Below are 23,700 nucleotides of genomic sequence, written 5' to 3'. Positions count from 1 at the left end.
ATAAAATTATCAGTTTAATTTCCTCTATGACCAGGAATAATCAGTATACATACCTGCCACAACTGTTTAGTCCATTTAATTAAGGTAATTTCATTGCAAACGTAAATTTTCATTCATTAAATAGCCATAAATTTTGAAATAATTGTTCATGGTCTATGTCACCTGGATAACATCTGTTGTGATTAAAACGCCACTAAAATTGCATTTGGCCAAAAGATGACAAAAACGTTTAAATACCTATTACCCTTAGTCCATGACTTTTCATTATAATTTGAAGTTTAATTGTTCTTTAAACGAGTAATGTGAACGTAATTATTGCAAACTAATCAAATATTAATAAACATTAGCAATAAAATAAAACTAATTTCCATTAAAAATATCCCAAAAAACTGCATTTGTAAAACAACGGTAAATTTTGGCGGGAAACAATCGCATTTACAAAGAAATGACGCTCCTCTCTTTCTCTCTGGCTCACTTTCATAGCAAAGAAAACCAAATGTAAACAAAGATTTGCATGCACAATCAACAATATGTGTGAACGAACACTTTTCTTCTTTATTTGGTAATACATTGCAACAACAATAATAACAAAGAATTAACGGTAATTACGTACAGCTTTGTGGCAGATGTGCTTTGTGGTGTTTTTTTAATGGTACAAGATCATTTGCAAATTTAAATGAACGTGCAAAAACATGATGATACATAAGAGATTGTGGTAAACAAAAGAATATTTCTGTTCGGTAGATAATGGGAGTGAGTGTGAGAGCATGCAATGAGAGATAACAGCGGGTGATTTTCGTTATTAAACAGTAGTTTACAGATATTAAAAATTGTTTGTGGTGATATTTGTTGATTTTACTAAACAGTTGTTTACAGATAATTATAGTACGTTTACATATAACCGGATTTAACAAACCCACTGGGTTTCAAACGTCAATTCCATTGCCTGTACATCAAAAAATCCTCATAAAGAAGGTTAAACCAGCAAAATACTACAATATAGACCCAGCATTAAAGTTCTTTTGAGGTACATATGTACATAATCAAAAATCAAACAAATTTTTAAGAAAATTAAGACTAAAGGTACGTTCACATTGGGCAAATATTATTCAGACGCAAACAAGGAAGCAACTGGGTTTAGAACATCAAAATTATACCTATACCGGCAAACATTTTTTATTTCACAAAATTACTTTTGTATGAAGCTCGATCTAATGCTAAGTTTACATTTACGAAATCCACTCGATTTCAACTGTCAATTCCATAGCTCAAACGTCAAATGAAATCTCATCTGGATTTCATTTGACGTTTAACCTATGAATTTGACAGTTGAAATCAAGTGGATTTCGTAAATGTAAACCAAGCATAAGAACACATAATTTCATGAAGTTTTGCAATTAAATCTCTCTAATGTGAACACAAAATCAACTCTGTATAAAATTCACACTTGTTTGCACCAATATGGGTTTTTTGTGTAAAAATTTTATTGGGCTGACACTATTTTTTTTTCATATAGAAGAAGCAGCATTTAACTGAATGGTAAACTTCCTGTAAACAAGTGTATTTTTTCCATGTTCAATAAAAAAAAGCGACAAAAGGTAGGCAGGCATGTTCAACGTTCATAATGACAAGCCCCCATCCCACATAAGTGATTGTATCACTGCTTCCTATGATATAAATATACAAAAATTGTTTATTTTTTTCTTTGATGCGATTGCGGCAGAGATCATTGAACTTGTCAACGGTGTTCTGTCATCATAATATGCAGTACCCCAACCCGCTATTGAGTAAAAATGAATTAACATTGTGATGATAAGTAAATAAATTATGTTAAAATCAGGAGAACCGATGGTTTATTTACGGAAATTTTTTAAAAATAAACAAAATTTGGGGAAAAATTAAATGAAAAAATTGCACAACAAATCAGGAAATGCGAACGTTTAAAAAGAATTGCCCTAATAATATTAATCGTCAAGCTGATGCTCGCTCGTCATTACCGGAGGCAATGTAAATCGCCAAGCAGGAGCTGGCGTAATGGTATTCGCGCCATTACCAACAATCTCCAAGCAGGAGCTGACCTGCCTCATGGCCGAAACCAAGAAAATACGATACGTTAAAAATTCTATTTTTATGGGGTATATTAAGTTTGTCATTCCGTTTGTCGTTCCGTTTAGACTATGCTGGATTTGTTAAATCTAAATCAGGCATTAGGGGGAAGATCATTTTAAGATCATCGACGGTTTTTGCAAATGAAAAAGGCAAATCGGAAATTCGAACCCACAAAACCAACAAATTACATGTGTGACCTGTAGAGGAATTCTCTAAAGCATGGCATACACTATCAAATTTGATTGCCAAGCCGATGAACCCCTTACGTACGTGTGTGCTTGATAAGTAAGTGTGTAACAAAGCATTCAACCTAGTGGATTTCATAAATGTAAACTTACTAGGCGTTTACACAAGCCAGACTGTCTGCAAATACAACTCTGATTTACTAACACATGCATACATTTGTCGTTTGTCTCCCAGCTGTCCATCATTTTTTCAGAGACAGTAGGCTTAACAAATTTTTGACGTTTTTGTAAAAAAGAAATGAAACGATAATTGAAATGTGTTGAAAATAAAAGAATATGAACAAAAACAAAATATGTGAACGGAAAACAAATAGAAATCGACGATTTTCATTCATAATTTTACAACTGTTTTTGCAGTTGTCTGGACGCCTACGTCACACAGGCAAGTTTTGGGTTTTTGACAATCAATACATGTACTCAACTGTCCTGTCAGGTGTAAACGCAGGGTTAGTATAAGATGTTAGATGCTAACAGCTCTAATCATGATAGTAGATTTGTTCCTTTACTTTTTTAATGGAAAAAATGTTAAAAGAGAAAACTGTCAAAATTGCTCTCTCATGAACAGCTTTACCAGAAAAGTAAAGGAACAAAAAAATGGTAGATCTGGTAGCAATGTCAAAAAGAAACATACAAATTAAATTTTCTTCTTTTATTTTACAGTTTTTAATTTTGTTTTGTCAGCGTTCGCCTTTTTCTTCTGTTTTTATTCGTTTTTTTCTTCATTGTCAAATAATCGTGAAAAATATCGAAAAAGCAGTTCTGCCATTTTTTACCTAAAGAAATTCGTCTGGTAGCCTGTGGTAGAAGCTTGTCAAAGAGATGGGTAGCACTTGTCTTATCATCCTAGGATGTGATGCCAATGCTCACCATTTTCACTGGGGCAGCAGAAACACAAATGCCAGAGGTGAGTCCGTATTCGAGTTTATCTTAAAATATAATCTTAGAATATGCAACAGGGGAAACGAATACACGTTTCAAAATAGAATCAGGGAGGTTATAGACATAACCCTCATTAATAAAGACGAATCTCTTATCAGTGACTGGAGGGTATCGGAAGAATGCTCCTTTTCGGATCATCGGAAGATATTCTTCCACGTCTCTGTTAATGGCATTCGACAGTCACCATTTAGAAATCCACGGAAAACCGACTGGAACAAATTCAATGAACTAGTAAGCTCCAAGCTGGGAGTATCACGATACCCCCAAACAGCCACAGAGGTTAATAGTGCAGTGAAGCACGTGACAGAGGTTTTGGTGGACAGCTATGAGACCGCCTGCTCACTCACTTACCCAGGCAGAAGATGTCAACCGGTCTGGTGGTTGAAAGATCTGGCTAATCTCAGAAAAACTAGCAGAAGGCTCTATAACAAAGCCAACAAAACGAAGTTGTCCACAGATTGGGAGAATTACAAAGTATCTTTTAATAAGTACAACAGTGAAATAAAGAAGACTAAACGCATATCATGGGTCTGCTTTAGCGAGTCTATAGAGGGAGTAAAGGATGTAGCCAGATTTCGTAGAATACTGTCGAAGGACCCCAAATCCATCGGCAGGATGACGGCACATGGACTAACTCCGGTCTAGAAACTCTGGATCTCCTAGCCAAAACCCACTTTCCCAACTGCATGGATGCACCAGATCGCTCAGCCGATCCACCTATGTGCAATCAAGCCACAGGGGAGGTGAGTGTCATCGAGGAGATTATAAGTCACACAAAGATAGCTTGGGCGATAAACACTTTTAAGCCTTTTAAATCACCTGGTTCAGATGGTATCTTCCCAGCAATGCTACAAAATGCACTGGAGGTGTTGATCCCACACCTGGATCACAACTCGCCCAACTCGCCTACATCAAAAGCCGATCAGTGAAGACTGCACTAAATGAAGTCGTTGGTTTAATCGAGAGGAATATGATGGGCTCAAATTATACGTTAGCAGCGTTTCTTGATATAGAAGGCGCCTTTAATAACGTCAAACTCGAATCCATCTACAATTCACTCTTGAACTTAGGTGTTTCCACCACACTGATCAATTGGATCGATGGAATGCTTAGCGGCAGGATAATCAATTCAAATATCGGTGAGACCTCCATTCGGAAGTCTGTCACCAGGGGCACACCACAAGGTGGCGTATTATCTCCACTGCTGTGGCTCCTGGTGATTAACGAAATACTTAAGGAATTTGACCAACTACGTATAAAAACAGTAGCTTATGCTGATGACGTGGTCATAATGATCACCGGAAAGTTCCCACAAACGCTATCGGAACTCATGCAAGAAACTCTAGTCAATTTATCAAGATGGGCACACAACAATGGACTTGGACCCATCTAAGACAGAGATGGGTCTATTTACGAACAAGAGAAAAGTCAAACCATTCTCCCTACCAACGCTGGATGGAGTGGCCCTAAAGCTCTCTTTAGAGGACAAGTACCTTGGCATTATCCTGGACCACCAACTAACGTAGAAAAGGAATGTCGAAGAACGTGCCAAGAGAGGTCTTTAAGCCCTTTATTCATGCTCTATTGGTAAGAGTTGGGGTTTGAAACCACAGGTCATCCACTGGATTTTTACGGCCATAGTTCGCCCTATTCTGACTTATGGTTCATTGGTATGGTGGAATGCACTAAGTAAGGCATCCCTTCTCCACAAGATTAATACCGTTCAAAGAGCGGCATCTCTCTTAATTACCGGTGCCATGAAAAGCACTCCACAGGCTGCCCTCAATGCATTACTGGATCTTCATCCGATGAATCTCGTGGTGCAAGAGTTGGCAGCAAAGAGTGCTCTCCGACTTAAGGAGATTAGCTCAGGGCGCAACTTCGACTATGGACACGCTGTTATTTTACGACGATCTGGACTATCAGTGGGATTGGAGGTAATCAGTGACTATATATCACCACAATTACACTTCGACGATATTGAAGTTCGGATACCTGATAGAGAAGCCTGGAGCCACAACTCCCCACCTCTACCCGGTATAGAGGTCTATACATACGGATCCAAGATGGAAGGGGGAACAGGAGCGGGCGTCTACAGCAATACCCTCAACTTACGGATCTCGTACAAGCTAAGCGAAAATTGTAGCGTCTTCCAAGCCGAAATCTTTGCGGTCACGAAAGCAGCAGAGTTGATAAAAAAAAACATGGAAGGGGACATAGCTGGACCGGTGACTATCTATGTGGATAGTCAAGCGGCCCTAAAATCACTTAGATCCCATTCAATCAAGTCTTCTGCGGTCTTGCACTGCAGGAAAGCTTTGGAGGCCCTACGATCAATCGTTACCTTGTGCTGGGTCCCGGAGCATTGCGACATCGAGGGAAATGAAAAAGCGGATGAATTGGCGCGTCGCGGATCTGAATCGAACGACATCGACAATCAAGCCACCTTTGTGTCGCTTCATGCGGCTCCTAGAACAAGTATACAGTGAGAAGGCTTGGGCTGGATTCTTGTTCTATGAAAATTTGAAATGAAAAATATTTTCTTTATAATTTTTTTCATTTGACAGTTTTTTTCCTTTATAAAAGTTTTCATTTCACATTTTCATAGAAAGAGAATTGAGCCCCTGGTCAGATTTGGAACAACGAACCTGGCTGTAAGGTATCAAGGGCAATCTGGCCCAACCTCTCCAAACGGAAGACCACTTCCCTACTCTCTATGAGAAAACCCGACCTGAAACTAATGGAGTAATCACGGGACACTGCAGAATAAGATCAATGACCTGCAAATGGGATAGAGATGACTCTACTGCAGATTACGCGAAGATGAAGAAGAAACAGAGACGATTGAGCACTTATTATGCCGTTGTCCAATGCCCCGGGCCAGGAGAATCCAAACAATGGGTGATCATACAATATCATCTCTGACAACATTCTGCCAAGCCGAGCCGACAACACTGCTTCTTCTCACCAAGGGTCTGAAGTGGCTTCAACATGAACGAATTACAGCATCTTAATATGGCAAAACCTCCTTACTCGATCTCCTTTCATAAATAATAGCTGTGTTCCAGAACTAAAAAGTTTTTACAATTTTTACGACTTTTACACATTTTACTCGAAAAAGCGTTCCTGTACACAAAAAAGTTGTAAAATGTTCACTTCTCTTTAAACAAAAATGGCGCTGAATGACGCTCTCTTTAAAAACTTTTTACTCGACAAATTTGAGCGTGTAAAAAATAGTAACATGGATGCCGGCGTCTGATTGGCTGGTACGCCGACTTTGACATTTGTTCCAGCTTTTTTGACGTTTTTTTCCATTTTTGCGTTCCCGAACTTTTTGAAAAATATTTTGTTTGACAACAAATTTTCTCTATTTTTCTCTTTTACGAGTTTTACTATTAAAAAGTACGGGAACGAAGCTAATTTCTCAATTGTCTTTCAATCCATAGCACTTACTTAATTATTCTTAATTATTTTCTTAATTACTTAATTATTCTTATTTCTTTCTTCCTAACTCGATACCATCTATGCAATTATTTCTTTTCTTGTCTCATACCCACACTATAGGATGAACACAATGGACCATAAGGTCTCCAAGTGGAGTGGCTGTCCAACACGACAGCTGCGCATCCTTTAACCTAACCTAAGGCATTTTAAGTCTCTCTTCTCTCTCACTCTCTTAAAAATTGCTTCCAATTTTACCACTTTTTGGGGTTAAGGAACGTTTTGCAGGTTAAAAATGGTAACCAGTGGTAAAAATGGTAACCTCAGTTAAGTAAAGGAACACAGCTACTATGTCAAAGTCAATGAAGAACTGGAAAAGCAAAGTAATGGATCTGAAAGAACATTTCTTTTTTTAATATTGGGGAAATCTATATTCGGCAATCAATCCAAGTTTTGTTGTGTTTTCAGAAGATTCATTACAAAAATACACATGCCACGCACCTTTTACACACTTAAAAAGAATTTGCTTGTCAAAATACTCTTAAAAACTCCTAAGATGCTTCAAGGCACTGTCAATACTTGAAAAGACAAAAAAAAAACGTGGACAAATTTTAAGCCTCACCATTTGGGTATAGCATGCGTCATTGATATTAGAAGTTTTCTAGAAGTTTACATTAAGCAATCTTTGCCAAATTGCCACCGGCTTTAGAAGGCGTTTTATTTTTTGCAGTTTGTTTTGATCATGGTTAAAGTGGTTTGCGGCGCGCGTTCACGTTTGTTTTTGGTTGTTTGTTATTGCCCAAAATAGCCACCATTAACTTTTCGAATGTTGTGGAAAAACAAGTTTTCAATTTTCTCAATGAAGTAAAGCAAAAGAAACGCAACGCAGCAGCAACCAACAACAAAGTTCAAGAAGAATGTTGAAATCTTTGTTTTTGTTTTTTTTTTTTGAGGTAGTTAATTTTATGTTGGTCGCTTGGTAGGTAGATTGGTCAATAGTTAGAGTTGGTTGTTGGTTAGAGCTACTTTATTTTGACATTTGAAATGGATATTATTTTTTTGGCTAACATTGGCAAATAGTTGCCATTAAAGACATTCACACAGACAGACACCATTTATGATAATAACAATTACATTGTATTTTAAATGAAAACACCACTTTAAATAGAGTTATGAATGGTGATTGAGTGACCTTCCCTCCTATATTTTGTTGGAATATTAAAATATTTTTCCTTCCATACGAATATACCTACCGACATATATTTTTTAATTTCAAGTTTATTTTTTAATTTTTTAAGATAATTAATTTTTAATTATTTACTTAGTTTTGTTTTAATTGCCTCCGTGTTTATTTGCTTGGTTGCAAACCATCTTCTCATAATAATCTATAGTAAATAGATTTAGCAACGCAAACCCCCTTCATCAAAATAATTTTAAATATTAAAATATTTTTGTTTTCCCATTTTGTTTTTGATATTTAAATTTAAGTTTATTGTTAAGTTAATCTTTATAATTTTTAATTATTTGAGTTTATTTGCTTGGTTGCAACCCATCATCATCGTCATCAGCTTCGTTCCCGTACTTTTTAATGGTAAAAATCGTAAAAGAGAGTACTGCAAAAAATTTGTTGTCACACACAAGTTTCTTGAAATAGTTCGGGAACGGAAAAATGAAAAATACGTCAAAAAAACTGGAACAAATGTCAAAGTCGGCGTATCAGCCAATCAGACGCCGGCAATCATGTTACTATTTTTTTACTCGCCCAAATTTGTCGTGTAAAAAGTTTTTAAAGAGAGCGACATTCAGCGCCATTTTTGTTTAAAGAGAAATGAAAATTTTACAACTTTTTTGTGTACGGGAACGCTTTTTCGAGTAAAATGTGTAAATGTCGTAAAAATTGTAAAAACTTTTTAGTTCTGGAACACAGCTATCATCATCTATCTCATAATCAACAGAAAATTAACTTTGCCACATAAAACCCTTTATCAACTAACTTTCATGCTTTGCTTTACACGCGGCGTCGTGCATTGCCGGAAGATTAATTAACCTAACAGTAGGCAGCCAGCGAGCACATTACACAGCTACTGTTGGTACTGTTGTTGAAGTGGGATAGATTTCCAGTATGTCTGTTTGAATGAATGAACTGAGTTTAACCCGGCATCAAAACTGACACTTGCAATTAATTGTGAAAATCACTAGCCGTAACACAACAACAGCAACAAAACACTTCACATGACATGATACAACCCTCAAAGGGGTTATTCATTCATGTAATTGTTGTTGATGATTTAAGTCAATCGTTGTCACTCCCCATTTGTTTAATGGTAGTTGATGTAGTTATATGTTTTATTTTTTCCTCTTTTGACTTCAATTGAAGTGTAGGAAAACAAGCTATGTTTGTTTTTTAAATAAAAAATAAATTATGTGAGCTCATTGAAATGAAATTGTATTTTGTAAACAAGGCATAAGCATTTTGAGAATCCCGTTTCATTTCTATGTGACAGAAAGAGTGGGGAGCAACAGAGCGCACAATAGCGGTTGTCGCATTACTTAATTAAAATAAAACAGAATGATGATTTTATTTATGTTTTAATTTCCCCCCTTTTGACTTCAATTGAAGTGCAGGAAAACAGTCGAGGTATGTTTTTTTTAATAAAAAATTATTTATGTGAGCCCTTTTCAATTAAATTGTCTTGTGTAAACAAAGCTTAAACATGTGAAAGGAAACATCATGAAAATAGTTCTGTACGATAACTCAAAAGTTTGTACAAACGTTTACAAAATTCTGTTCGATAACAAACTTGTTCAGTGAAAGAGAACTGGGAGGTGTTGCAAGAACTTGCAAATACTTTTTACTTGCGAAATTATCGAACTGGCCTAATGCCGTTTCATATCAATATGACAGAAAGAGTGGGAGAGCAGCAGAGCGCACTATAGCGGTTGTCGCTTTAATTAATTAAAATGTAACAAACAAAAAAAAGATTTTATTTATGTATTTCTTAATTAAAAGGTAATATGCAGTTAATACTTAAAGAGAAATTGTAAAAATTTTTTCTTATTTATCATCAAACGGTTACAAATGTTTGTTTACATTTCTTTTGATTGGTCAAAGAGTGATAGCACATTTACATTAGAGTTTTTTTTGCCGGGATATTTTGTTCTGGGATATTTTGCAATGGCTTGCACACATTCCGTAGAATGCCTGCATCAAAACACGTTATTCTACCCCCAAAGGGTTAATTACAATGCAATGCAAGAGGGATAGTTAAAATGCAGTGCCAAAGGGTTAGTTAAAATGTAGTGCAATGGAGTGCCTCTTTCCGATGTCACGTTTTTGTAAAAGGAATGAATGAAAATGCATAATTTGATGCACTTCCAAATCACTTGTACATATGATTTAAATGCCTCTTTGGAGGCAAACTTTTTGCTGGGTTTGTTCCTTTACGTTAAAGGTTTACTAGTTTTACCATTTTAACCCGGAAAGCGTTCCGTAAACTTTAAGCAAAATTTAAGAGAGAGCTGCCAAAATGGCTATCTCTTTTACTACTTTCTGCTCGACAAATTTCGTGGTGTAAAAAGTGAAAAATCTCTCATTTATTTGCCAATTAAGGCAAAAGAAAAAAACAAAACATCGCGCACTGTCAAAGCAAAATAAAAAGAAATAAAATAAATATAAATAATAAAAATATTAAACCTTTGAACCTGGGTCCTCTCCAACAAACAGACAATGTTGTCGAGATCTCAGCGTTCTAAGCCACTGCCAATGTATCATATCAACAAACTAGTCGACATGATGCCAATGTATCATATCAACAAAACTAGTCGACATGATATCCAAAACTTCAAAAAAACTGAAGGCATTACAATTCATGAAGGAAACCCCCCTTCGATTGTATATGTGTATGTATTGAGAAAATGATTCCTAGACAAGACACTAGGGTGACTTGATAAAGAAAAAGACTTCCATAAATACTTCATAATTACAAAATTGTAAAAATGTTTGTATAAATAGAAGTTATCAAAATCAGCCTTTGTCTTCTAGCCATTAGCATTCAAATACGCCTGATGAGCCTGGCTTAAAACCACCAGGCGAAACGATCGTAGCGTAATGGTTGAGTGTGTGGTATTTCGCTAGAATTCATTTTTCAATACAAAACTCCTTAGGCCATATTAGCTCGATTAATCCAATTAATTAATTAAAAACTTTCATAAATAATGGCCTTCGTCCTAAAAAGACAATAATAAATAAAGATAAAATAATTCGTTTATTTATTTTAGATGGGCAAACTGCGATAGAATAATTCTTTATTTGCTGTTTAGTTAGCATTAGTAGCATAATGTGCTAACATTTTCAGTATTAAACAATAAATTTGTAATTTGACGTATGTTTTTTGGGGCGAATTCAATTTACAAAAAATTCTTTTGACGTTTCAAATTCGATCAGATGGTCTGATGCATCTACCTTGGTAATTGTGCTATGAACAAAAATCAGCTGACTGCCATTTAAATCCTCCAAAATGTATATCTAAATGCAATGAGATTTGTACTGGATTTATTAAATCCAGTCGAGGATTTATGGATAGTCTAAATGAGCTTTTAGCCAAAATTTTTTACCGTACTGCCTGTAATTTGACAGTTGAGGTTCCTAGTAATCACAATATATCTCCACCGAAAACTGTCAACATAGGTCCATGTTTTGGTATTGCCCCCATATAACGGTACCTGCCGGTTTTCCGTATTTTGAGGATTTTAGCTAAAATGTTTGACCAAACTACCTGTAATCACAAAATATCTCCACCGAAAACTGTCAAAATAGGTCCATTTGTAGTTTTGGTATAGCCCCATACATATAACGGTACCTCCCGATTTTTGGTATTTTGTGGATTTTAACTACATTTTTTGACCGAACTGCCTGTAATTTCACGTTTGGGGTTCCCAGTGGTCACAAAATATCTCCACTAAAAACCGTCAACATGGGTTCATGTTTTGGTATAGCCCCCATATAACAGTACCTCCCGATTTTCGGTATTTTGAGGATTTTAGCTACATTTTTTGACCGAACTATCTGTAATTTGACAGTTGAGGTTCCTAGTAATCACAAAACACCAACAACTTGTACCAATTGTTGCTGGAAGTCGTCTGCTAACGCAAAAAATCAGCAAAAGAGAGCGATTCTAGAGAGACATTTTGACAGTTCTTTCACTGAGAGTTTGCAAATTCTTGCTGGACAAATTTCTTCTAGCAAGCACTAGCAACGCTTCTTCTTCTTAAAGCAATCAAACATCTGTTTTTATTTTTTCGTTGATTTATGTATGTTTGTGAAAATTAAAAACAATTTTATTGTGGAAATAACAAGCATAATTACCCAGCAAAAAGTTTGCCTCAAAAGAGGCAGTTAAATGATATGTACAAGTGATCTGGAAGTGCATCAAATTATGCATTTTCACTCATGATTTTTACAAGAGCGTGACTACGGAAAGAGGCACTCCATTGCACTGCATTTTAACTGACCCTTTGGCACTGCATTTTAACTGACCCTCTGGCACTGCATTTTAACTGACCCTTTGGCATTGCATTCTAACTAACCCTTTGGGGTAGAATAGGAGGCAGTCCAAAGCACATGTTTTGATACAGGCATTCTGCGGAAATTGTGCAAGCCATTACAAAATATGCCAGAACAAATAAAATGCATTATTTGTGTAAAACAAAAATATTAAGAACTTTATTGCATTAACACAAATTATGAAAATTCTCCATTGAATTCAATCGCAAACATGTGTGTTTCCTCCGCTCTCCATTTGTTCCAAGCTGAACAGTTTTTGTTTCATTTGCTAAATGGGTTGTCTTCCCATCACCAGTTAAGATTTCGACATGTACTCCAACAGCACTCCATTCGGAAATTTTTTTCTCTTGAGTTACCGGAAAAATGTTCACAAATGAAATATTATTCAGTTTGTATTAACAAATGTTTGAAAATATTAACACGCTTATCTCTTATTGGAAAATTTATGTCGCTGCCTGTAGAGATGTACAAACTGATTTATGTACATGTAGGGATCTCTAACAACTGCTAATAATATGTAGCGAACGGAGTGCTTTTTTCACGACTCCGTTTGGACTGCATCCGGTTGCTGTTAAATTGTGAGGAATTGGAGTGCCTTTTTCACGACTCCGCTGAACTGCATCCGGATGTTGTTAAAATGTGACAAGTGGATGTGATTCTTTGGATTGCATCCAAATGCAGTTAAAATGTGAGGACTGGAGTGCCTTTTTCACGACTCCGTTTGAACTGCATCAAAACATGCCGTGACAGAACTAGTCCACATTGCACTGCTTCCAATTTATTTTGCTGAGTAGGTCTATACGATAACCCAAAAGTTTGTGCAAATTTGCACAAACTTTTACAAAGTGCTGTTCGATAACAAACTTGCAAAGTAAAAGAGAGAGAATTTGGAGACAATTGTGAGAGAATATTGGAGAGTTTTGGAGAGTTTTGTTTACAAGTTTTTGCATGGAAAATTTTTCTTGTAAGAATTTGCAAGTTTGATCAGCTGATTTATATTCGAATTCTTTATGGCGGACTTCTTGGCAAAAACATAAACAAATTTTTGGTTATTAAAATAAATAGAAATAAAAAAGGGAAAAAATATTAAATAAATTTTGAAAAACGATAATGTAAGTGAAATAAATTATTATGGTGTGCCTATTTTTTATTTTATTATTTATTTTATTTATTCTTTTCCTTCAACTTCTTCTTGTTTATCAAATCAGCTGACTTCTTGCAAATTGCTGTTCGATAACAATCTGCAAATTTTTTGCTTCGAGGGAGTAAAATTGGTGGAGAGAGGTTACTGAGAACTTGCTGAGTGCTAGCAAGTACTTTTCACTTGTATTGCTTTTTTGGAGAAAAAAATTTGCAAAGTGGGAAAAATCCTTTTTTGGGTCATTTCTTTATTATTTTTAATAAAATACAACATTTTTGCTTCCTTTGGTTGCTTTGGCGGACAAATTGTTCTGTTTTGGCAAGTCAGCTGATTGCTTGCTGGTTTCTGCTGGGAAGGTTTCTGTTTACTTTTTACAAATTTCTTGTAAAAGAGAATAAAAACTCCTTACTCTCAGAGAAAGTTCTTGCTGTGAATGTAACCAGACAGACCTATTGTTCAATTTTCCTCTGCCGCAAGGAGAATTTACTAACAAAAGTCCCAATTTACATTAGGCGAGTTTACTTGCGGCAATTGTCAGTTTGTAGGTGAGAGAGGGTGCTGAGAGGCAAAGGGTTACCATATGCCTCACCTCTCTCTCCTACAAAATGACAATGCCGCAAGTAAACTCGCCCAATGTAAATTGGGACAAACACTGTTGTTGTATCATCTGGCTGAAGTATCATGAATGTCCATATTTACATTAGGCAATTTTCCTTGCGGCAATTGTCAGTTTGACGATGAGAGAGGCTGTTGAGAGGCAAATGCTAATTCTCATCTGGATTTCATTTGATGTTTAACCTATGGATTTGACAGTTGAAATCAAGTGGATTTCGTAAATGTAAACCAAGCAAAAGGGTTACCATATGCCTCACCTCTTTCTCCATCAAACTGACAATTGCCGCAAGGAAAATTGCCTAATATAAATATGGACAATCTTGGTTTTTGTAGGGTATGTTCAGTTTCAACATATAGAAATTTTACATTAGAGCTTTCTTGAATGGCGTTTCATTAAATAAGGACCTTATTTACATATTTAACTACTTTAAGATAAAAAAACGTGTTAAAGTTATTGCTACTGCATCTTAAAAAAGCATTGAAAATTTATTTACGTTCCACCCTATTACCCCAAAGGTGTATCATAAAAGATAAATATTCTTGTGCGTAAAAATAAAAAAAATGAAAAACTTACCAAAGTGTTTCTTTTGTGTTACGGTATAGTAGACGTCTTGAAACTCAACATCTTTTGTTTGATTCAACGATGTCAATTCCATGCTGGTGATGATGACGATGTAGATGATGCGCTCAAGCAGACAATGACAAAGGGTATACTAAATACCTGGCAAAGCAATTGGCGGCAAGCAGAAGGAAAGAAAGGCACAGTTCTTTGTATTGCAGATCTTAAAATATTTTATTTATTTGACTACAGCTATTGTTTCTTGTTTGGCGATTCCTTCTTTATTGAATCGTATTCCAGAAAATGTGGCAAGATTTGAGGATAAGCCAAGCAAGTGTTGGGTTTAATTTGTTTTAACTTTTTTTTTTTTTGAACTTTTCGCTGTTAACGCAATAACGTGTCGGTGACATTAAAACGGTTCATTAAAACATAGACGGCATCATTTTCAACAGCAAACAAGCAGCAGCAGCGGTTTAGCGAGAAATATTACCATAGGCATTAATTGTAATTTTTTGTTTGTTTTTTAATTGTTAATGTAATATTTATATTACGCCAACACCAGCAGCAGCATATAAGTAGCTAAAACACACAACAACAACTCTGAAATGAATTAAAAAAACAACAACAATGATTTTTTTATTTAGTTTTATTGTATTAATGCATTTAAATAAGGCAATTTATAAGCAAACAAGCATGATTAATTCGATACTGATGACTGAGCAATGTGCGGGGGCATCATCATCACCAGCATCGTAATATGGGAGAAAGTCCAAAACAATTTCCTTTAATGGAGATTTCATTGATTAAAATGCACACAATGCAAAAAAATATTTGCATGCGAAATTTCTTCTTGGAATGCTATTTTTCTAAATAGCAAAACTGTTCCCTGAAAATGTAATATTTTGTTAGAAAAATAAATATACATATATGCAATATAATGTAATTCATTTTAATTGGCCCGATGGCATAGAAAAAAATTTTGTAAAGTTGATTAATAAATAAATAAAATATTGCTCTAAACTTAACGTTTTCTTCTTAAAAAAATTACATAATTTTTTAACGAACACTTATATTAATTACTTTACTTAAAGTTTTTCAAACGAACTTTTTTGTTTAGAATTTTTTTTATTTTCAAATAACTCAATCATAAGATTTCATAATACAAGGTAATTAACAGCCTGTTTCTGTATGTCGAAAGAAGAATGTATGCGAAAGAAACACGTCCAAACTCTTGTGTGTTTTTCAAATTTGTTTTTTCGTTTTGAAGCAAAAGCAAAGGTAAATTTATTTCGAAAACTAAAGTTCGGGCGTGTTTCATTCGCACACATTCTTCTTTCGACATACAGAAACTGGCTGTTAGTTCGTACAAATGATCTCTCTAACCTTATCTGATTATCATCGCCAGTCCCTCATGAACTGCATTTAAAAATCCCCCAATTATTATGGAAATTATTCTATAATCACATCTAACATTTAAGCTTTATTTTCATTTCATTAATTTCGTTCGAATTAACTTTTTCAATTTAATTAGTACTTATTTGGAGAATACTTGTGGATTTTTAATAATTATATACCTATGTATGCATTATGTAAACACGTTCTTAGGTGTCTGGTTTGATTGCCCACTATTCCATAACATGTTAATGATATAGAATTAAAAACCATAGAAAAAAAAAACAAAATCTAACCGTAAATTATGGGTGAAGACCTACCGACAACATAACAAAAATTCTCGCAGATAATAGGTGTGTTCGTTTACCCAATAAATTGCACAAATAAATAGTTATTGTATTAGGTAATTATTTCGGTGAATTTCCACAAACAAATTAGACAAATTAATACATAGTATGTTATTATTTTATTTCAAAAATTGCAAGGGAGTAACATGCATGACAGTTTCCTTTTTATGGGGGTACGTTCAGTCAGTAGACGTTGCAATTTATAGCAGCTTCGTTCCAGAACTAAAAAGTTTTTACACATTTTTGTCCAAAATGCGTTCCCGTACACCAATAAAGTTGCAAAATGTTCACTTCTCTTTGAACAAAAATGGCGCTGAATAGCTTTCTCTTTAGAAACATTTTACACGACAAATTTGGGCGAGCAAAAATGTGTAACATGTTTGCCGGCTTCTGATTGGTTGACACGTCGTTCCAGTTTTCCATGTTCCAGTTTTTATGACGTTTCTGCCATTTTTCCGTTCTCGTACATTTTGGAAAAATGTGTGTGTGGAACTCATTTTCGACGGTTTTCTTTTTTGACACTTTTACCATTAAAAAAGTACTGGAACGAAGCTAGCATTCCCATGATGCAATTTTATGTGTGTTCCCGTACTTTTTTAATGGTAAAAGTGTGAAAGAGCAAACTGTGAAAAATGAGATACACATACAACTTTATTCAACAAGTACGGGAACGGAAAAATGGGACAAAACGTCAAAAAACTGGAACAAATGTCAAAGTCGGCCTACCAGCTAATCAGAAAGCGGCAACCATGTTACCAGAGCTTCGTTTCAGAACTACACAGTTTTTACACATTTTGCACATTTTCCCCCAAAAATGCGTTCCCGTACACCAAAAACGTTGTAAAATGTTCACTTCTCTTTGAACAAAACTGGCGCTGACAGTTTGCTCTTTTGACACTTTTATCATTAAAAAAGTACTGGGACGAAGCTTACTACTTGCAAAGCGCTCCTTAATTCAAAAAAGTGGCAAAACTGGAAGCAATTTTTAAGAGAGGGAAAACAAAAATGGCTTTCTTTTCTACCACAGGTCACCAGACAAATTTCTTCGGGTAAAACATGGTAGAACTGATTTTTCGACATTTGTTTGACAATTATTTGACAATGATGAAAAAAATTAACAAAAACAAAAGAAAGAAGCGAACGCTGGCAAAACAGAATAAAATCAACGAAATAAAAGAAATTTTAATTTTAATTATTCTTTTTTAACATTGTTAACAGATCTACCATTTCTCCGATCCTTTACTTTTCTGGCAAAACTGGTCATGAGAGAGCAATTTTGACAGTTTTCTCTTTTAACATTAAAAAAGTAAATGAACAAAGCTACTATTTTGTATTGTAAATGTAAAATTTTAAAGAGAGCGTAATTCATCGCCATTTTTTGTTTAAAGAGAATTGCAAATTTTACATTTTTTTTTTGTATACGGGAACGTTTTTTGGGTAACATGAGTAAAAGTGGTAAAAGTTTTAAAACTTGGTATGTGCATTTTCGTTTTTGTGGGGTATGTTCAATCTCAGCATGTAGAATTTTTACATTACAGCTCTCCCATGATATAATGATTGCGAACGAAAAACACATAAACTTTGCTTTTCACGGCAATATCGACTTTGTGTTTGCTTTAAAACAATTACAAAATTTAAAAACCATGCACGAGTTTAGTTGTTTTTCTTTCGTATTCATTTTCGTTCGACATAGTGAAACAGGCTGTTATAAAAAGTCTGTCTGGTTACTTTCCCAGCAAGAATTGTCCAGCAAGAACTTTCTCAGAGAGTAAGGGGTTTTTATTCTCTTTTGCTAGAAAAAGTAAACAGACACCTTCCCAGCAAAAACCAGCAAGCAATCAGCTGACTTGCCAAAACAGAACAATTTGTCCGCCAACAAAGGAAGCAAACACGTTGTATTTTATTAAAAATAAAAAAGAAAATGAAACAAAAAAGTATTTTTCCACTTTACAAATATGTTCTCCATAAAACAATACAATTAGACTATGTTATTTCCACAATAAAATTGTTTTTAAATTTTCACAAACATAAATCAACAACAAATTAAAAACAGATGATTGATTGTTTTCAGGAAGAAGAAGAGCTTGCAAGTGCTTGCTAGAAGAAATTTGTCCAGCAAGAATTTGCAAGCTCTCAGTGAAAGAACTGTCAAAATGTCTCTCTCGAATCGCTCTCTTTTGCTGGTTTTTTGTGTTAACAGACGACTTCTAGCAACAATTGGTACAAATTGTTACAAATTTTAGGGTAACCAGACACAGCTAAAAATAAAGAGAATGTTGGTTTATCAGCACGTAGAAATTTTACATTAGAGCATTCCCATTTGTTTGGAGTAGCATGCATTTCCGTTTTCATGGGGTATGTGCAGTCTCAGCATCCAGACTTTTTACATTAGAGTATTGCCATGGTAAAATTTTTTATGAATCAAGATTAGATCTGTCTGGTTACCCTAAAATTTTTACCAATTGTTGCTGGAAGTCGTCTGTAACAGCGTGTTTTTGTAAAAAGTTCTTGTCCATTCGTTCGTCGATTTCATGGACGAAGACACAATTTGGTTTTCATAGCGGTTGACGTTTGTATTCGTGTGACAAACAAATGAAAGCTTTTTATTTTCGTAATTTTTTTGGTTTTCGTAACAAAATCAGACGAAAGAATACGTCAAAAATAAACGAATGGAAAAGACCCATCGTTTTGAATGAAAATTAAATAATTTGAGCAATAAATGGCACAAAACACACGAAAACTGGAAGGGAATGAAATTTTATTTATTTCCATAGAAGCACACACGTATATGTAATCCGTTTCTTCAATTATTTTTGGACAAATTTGATTACATTTTTTTCTTATTGTTTGTTTGTCATCTGTTTATCGGGGGTGCCATCAAGTAACACATTTTACGTGCACATGGCTATGCAAAATTCACAAAATAACAGCCTGTTTCTGTATGTCGAAAGAAGAATGTGTGCGAATGAAACACGCCCAAAATTTAGTTTTCGAACTAATTTTACCTTTGCTTTTGCTTCAAAACAAAAAACAAATTTGAAAAACACACACGAGTTTGGGCGTGTTTCATTCGCACACATTCTTCTTTAGACATACAGAAACTGGCTGTAAGTATTGTTACGGAATTAGATTTAACTAATGTCCGTGTAGACGTTGTTTTATTCCCCGATACGATTTGTACCAAATAAAACAGGGTTCGTTTTAGATTACGTTTCTACAATGCTTTATTTACTTTATTACACTTATTCAGAACCGACTTTAATTACTAAGCACACAGCAAGTCTCTAGTTAGCACGCAGCTACTCTTTTACCGATCTGTTCAGTTCAACGCTTAAAACACAACTCAACTCGTCATTGCCAGTTCCCCTGTATTTATATCCCAAAGTCTCCCTGTTCGAGAGTCCTCTAGAACACATATGGCAACATCTCGAATCTGTGCAGCGAACACACAGACGCACATTCGCACTAAGCGAACAACCATACTCACATACATACAAGTAGACCAGCACAGTAATGACGTAATTACAACAACAAACAAATGCAAGAAAAGAAGTAACAAACTAAACGATAATTACATGACTATGGCAAAACAAACAAAAGAACATTAACAAAAGGTAATGTAACGACTAGAATGATGAAGAGAGTTCTACATGGTAGTTGTTGTTGCTTAAATAAAATAACTGCGTAATAAAACGTTACGTTACAATTCAAATTTTTAAATTAACGGAAATTAAACTAAATTGACTTAAACCTATCAGTTACATTCGTAACAGTATCATGGAAACCCTGAAATATAAAAGCTTTTATGAAATAGACGAAAGCTTTTAGATAAAAACGAATGGTTCGTAAAATTTTACAAGAACAAAATTTTGAACGTATACGTTTTAGTACGAACAGTTCGTGTGACAGGCAAGAATTTTTACAAAAACACGTTGTTACAGTTTCGCTGTCTATTTCGGAAAAGCTTTTATATTTCAGAGTTTCCATAATGCTTATTTTGGACCGTGTTTAGACACTCAAACTGGAAAGAAAATTTTTCTTCTCAATTTCTTTTAAAATTTCCTTGTTGTTTAGACACGGAAATCATGTTTGAGTCAATTTTATATTTTTTCTGATTCTTCTTCACACTCATTTTCTCATTGCGCCGTTCAAAAACAAAGCCAAGGCAAAATTGTAATAAAAAGTAAAAATGGACGTGTGTGATAAACAATTAATTATTAAAGGAACCATTGAATTGCATTTTAATTTTGACATTTCCACTTATTTCGAATTGTTTTTGATTAAAAAATAGTTTTTCCTCCAAATGTTTTTTTTTTCAATTGTCTCCGCTGTTGTTTGTTTCTCGACAGAGAAAATAAAATGAAAGAAAATGCAAAAACAAATCTGCAGCCAACTTCAGGTTGTATACGAAGGAAAACGAAACAAAACAGAAGCTCTGTTCCTTTACGTTCAAGAATCTTCAAGTTTTACCACTTTTTACTCGAAAAGCGTTCCTTTACTTCAGACACAATACAACTCATATGGAAGCAGATTACAACTTTTGCTACTTTTGCCGGTTTTACCACTTTCAAAAGTAAGACCAAGAATTTGTCAGTACAGAGGTGTGTGTACCCCCTCTTATTCCTCTCTACTCCCTCGCCCATAAACTCAATTTTCTTTCCCATCAACTTTCCCTGTATAAACAGGGACTTGTGAATTTTGCATCTGCATCAGTGCGTAATATGTGTTGCTTGATGGCAACCTCGATAGTCCGTGTTTAGACACACGGGCAAGTAAATTCAGTTTTTAGGCAATAGGGGGTAGGAAAGAGTATTGAGGAGCTCTTTCCTCTCCGCTCTCTCCCAAAAACTCAATTTACTTTCCCGAGAAATTTGTGTGTCTAAACACAGACATAAACAGATGACAAACAAAAAGGAAGACAAAAATGTAAACAAATTTGCCAAAAAAAAATAATTCACATTATAGCTCTGTTCCTTTACGTTCAAGAATCTTCAAGTTTTACTATTTTTTACTCGAAAAGCGTTCCTTTATGGGAGCAGTTTAAAACTTTTACTACTTTTGCCGGTTTTACCATTTTTAGAAGTAAAGGAACAGACCAAATATGAAGAATCGGCGGTACTTCTTCTTTTGTGCTTCTGTGAAATTAAATAAAATGAGATTCCCCACCAGTTTTCATGTGTTTTGTGTCAATTATTAGTCAAATAATTCAGTTTTCATTCATAACGATGGGTCTTTTCCATTCGTTTATTTCTGACGTTTTCGTTCCTCTGATTTTGTTAGGAAAAACAAAAAAATTACGAAAATGAAAAGCTTTCATTTGTTTGTCACACGAATACAAACGTCAATCGCTATGAAAACCAAATTGTGTCTTCGTTCATGAAATCGACGAACGAATGGTCAAAAACTTTTTACAAAAACACGCTGTTAGTCCCAATTTACATTAGGCGAGTTTACTTGCGGCAAGTCTCTGTTTGTAGGAGAGACACGTAAGGGGAATGGAAATGGAAAAAATTGCTCGTACCGGAAATTTTCAGGCAATTCCTTTTATTTTTGCGAAGTTGACATTGTTTTCATTGTTTTGAAAAGAAGACTTGCCGGAACAGAATTGCTTGTGTAGACGCAAGAGGCAATTTTAAAAGCGAACGCAAGGAAAATTGCTTAATGTAAATCGGGACTTAACACAAAAAGTCAGCAAAAGAGAGCGATTCGAGAGAGACATTTTGACAGTTCTTTTACTGAGAGTTTGCAAATTCTTGCTGGACAAATTCCTTCTAGCAAGAACTTGTAACTCTTCTTCTTCCTGAAAACTATAAATCATCTGTTTTTAATTTTTCGTTGATTTATCTTTGTAAAAATTAAAAACAATTTTATTGCGGAAATAGCAAGTCGAATTGTATTATTTTTTGTAGAACAAAGTTGCAAAGTGGAAAATCGATTTTTGGGTAATTTTTTTTTTAATTTTAGTAAAATACAACATTTTTGCTTCCTTCATTGGCGGACAAATTGTTCTGTTTTGGCAAGTCAGCTGATTGCTTGCTGGTTTTTGCTGGAGAGGTGTCTATTTACTTTTTACAATTTTCTTGCAAAAGAGAATAAAAACCCCTTAGTCTCTGAGAAAGTTCTTGCTGAATAATTCTTGCTGGAAAAGTAACCAGACAGACTTATTATTTTATCATTTGGCTGTAGTAACATGCATTTCCGTTTTTATAAGGTATGTTCAGTCTTAGCAAATGTAATTTTTACATAAGAGCATTCTCTTACTAGGCGTTTACACCAGACAGTTTGTCTTCAAATACAACTCTGATTTACTAACACATACATACATTTGTCGTTTGTCTCCCAGCTGTCCATCATTTTTTCATAGACAGTAAGGTTAACAAATTTTTGACATTATGTGAAAAAAGAAGTGAGATGATAATTTAAATGTGTTGAAAACAAAAGAATAGGTACAAAAACAAAATATGTGAACGGAAAACAAAAAGAAATCTATGATTTTCATTCATAATTTTACAACTGTTTTTGCAGTTGTCTGGACGCCTACGTCACAGAGGCAAGTTTTGGGTTTTTGACAATCAATACATGAAGTCAACTGTCCTGTCTTTTGTAAACGCAGGGTTAAGATTAAGGAGAACACCGTTCTATCATTTGCCTGGACCATCATGTATTGTCGTCTTTATGGTGTACGTTCAGTGAAAGCAGAGTTGGACTGAAACTCTAGCATTTTCAGTATGAGCTCCCTTTCCACTGTAAGCGGGGGAATACATGCTGGAAACAACTTTCTGGATGGTAGTTCAGATATGGCGACCGCAGAAAGATTGTACCAAGGAACAATTACGAAAATCAAGATTTTTATAACAAGATTGTTATAACACTTACTGACCTTGACGTCAATTTGAAGCTAGGCGCTGACGAACTGACGGTCACCCTGATTTATCTTCATATCAGAAATTATAGCTCTGTTCCTTTACGTGCAAGAATCTTCAAGTTTTACCACTTTTTACTCGAAAAGGTTTCCTTTACTTCAGACACCATAAAATTCATATGGGAGTAGTTTACAACTTTTACCACTTTTGCCGGTTTTACCATTTTCAAAAGTAAAGGAACAGATCATATGATACACAGATGATCGGTTTCGACTAGCAATCAGTGGCTGTCGCTGATTCTTCCGTCGGTATCAGCTTTGTCAATGATTACCACTCGAAGGTTTTTTGTGTGCATGTCCATGCGCATTGGAGGTCGCTTTCCGGGAAGGTAGCTACCTTCTTAATGCTGGACTTTGTCTACTTGGTTTTGTAGTCAAGGACAGCTACATAGGAGGTCAATGAGTTGACTGTCTGAGAAACCATCGC

At 35.0% G+C, this 23,700-nt stretch overlaps 1 protein-coding gene across 3 annotated transcripts in view; it reads right to left on the bottom strand.

Annotated features, from left to right (window-relative positions):
* Nucleotides 1-23,700, bottom strand: part of LOC141401290 (ATP-binding cassette sub-family G member 1) — a 45,256-nt gene that overhangs the window by 10,663 nt on the left and 10,893 nt on the right. Inside the window, exons 2-3 of one of the 3 annotated variants that reach the window (XM_073981395.1) lie at nucleotides 15,103-15,212; nucleotides 14,628-14,774 (exon numbers count right to left, since the gene is read on the bottom strand). The exons of 1 other annotated variant lie outside the window; for it this stretch is intronic. In XM_073981395.1, the coding sequence (XP_073837496.1) occupies nucleotides 14,628-14,709 (82 nt within the window). In that variant the 5' untranslated portion in view covers nucleotides 14,710-14,774; nucleotides 15,103-15,212. The remainder of the gene's footprint in view (nucleotides 1-14,627; nucleotides 14,775-15,102; nucleotides 15,213-23,700) is intronic. One more of the 3 variants, XM_073981396.1, reaches the window with a different exon arrangement.

Source organism: Musca autumnalis, unplaced genomic scaffold (assembly GCF_047663935.1).
Source record: "Musca autumnalis isolate F117 unplaced genomic scaffold, ASM4766393v1 scaffold_4, whole genome shotgun sequence".
NCBI classification, from domain to species: domain Eukaryota; kingdom Metazoa; phylum Arthropoda; class Insecta; order Diptera; family Muscidae; genus Musca; species Musca autumnalis.
The sequence above is the reverse complement of the archived record's forward strand: the minus strand, read 5'-3'. Positions and strand labels throughout refer to the sequence as shown.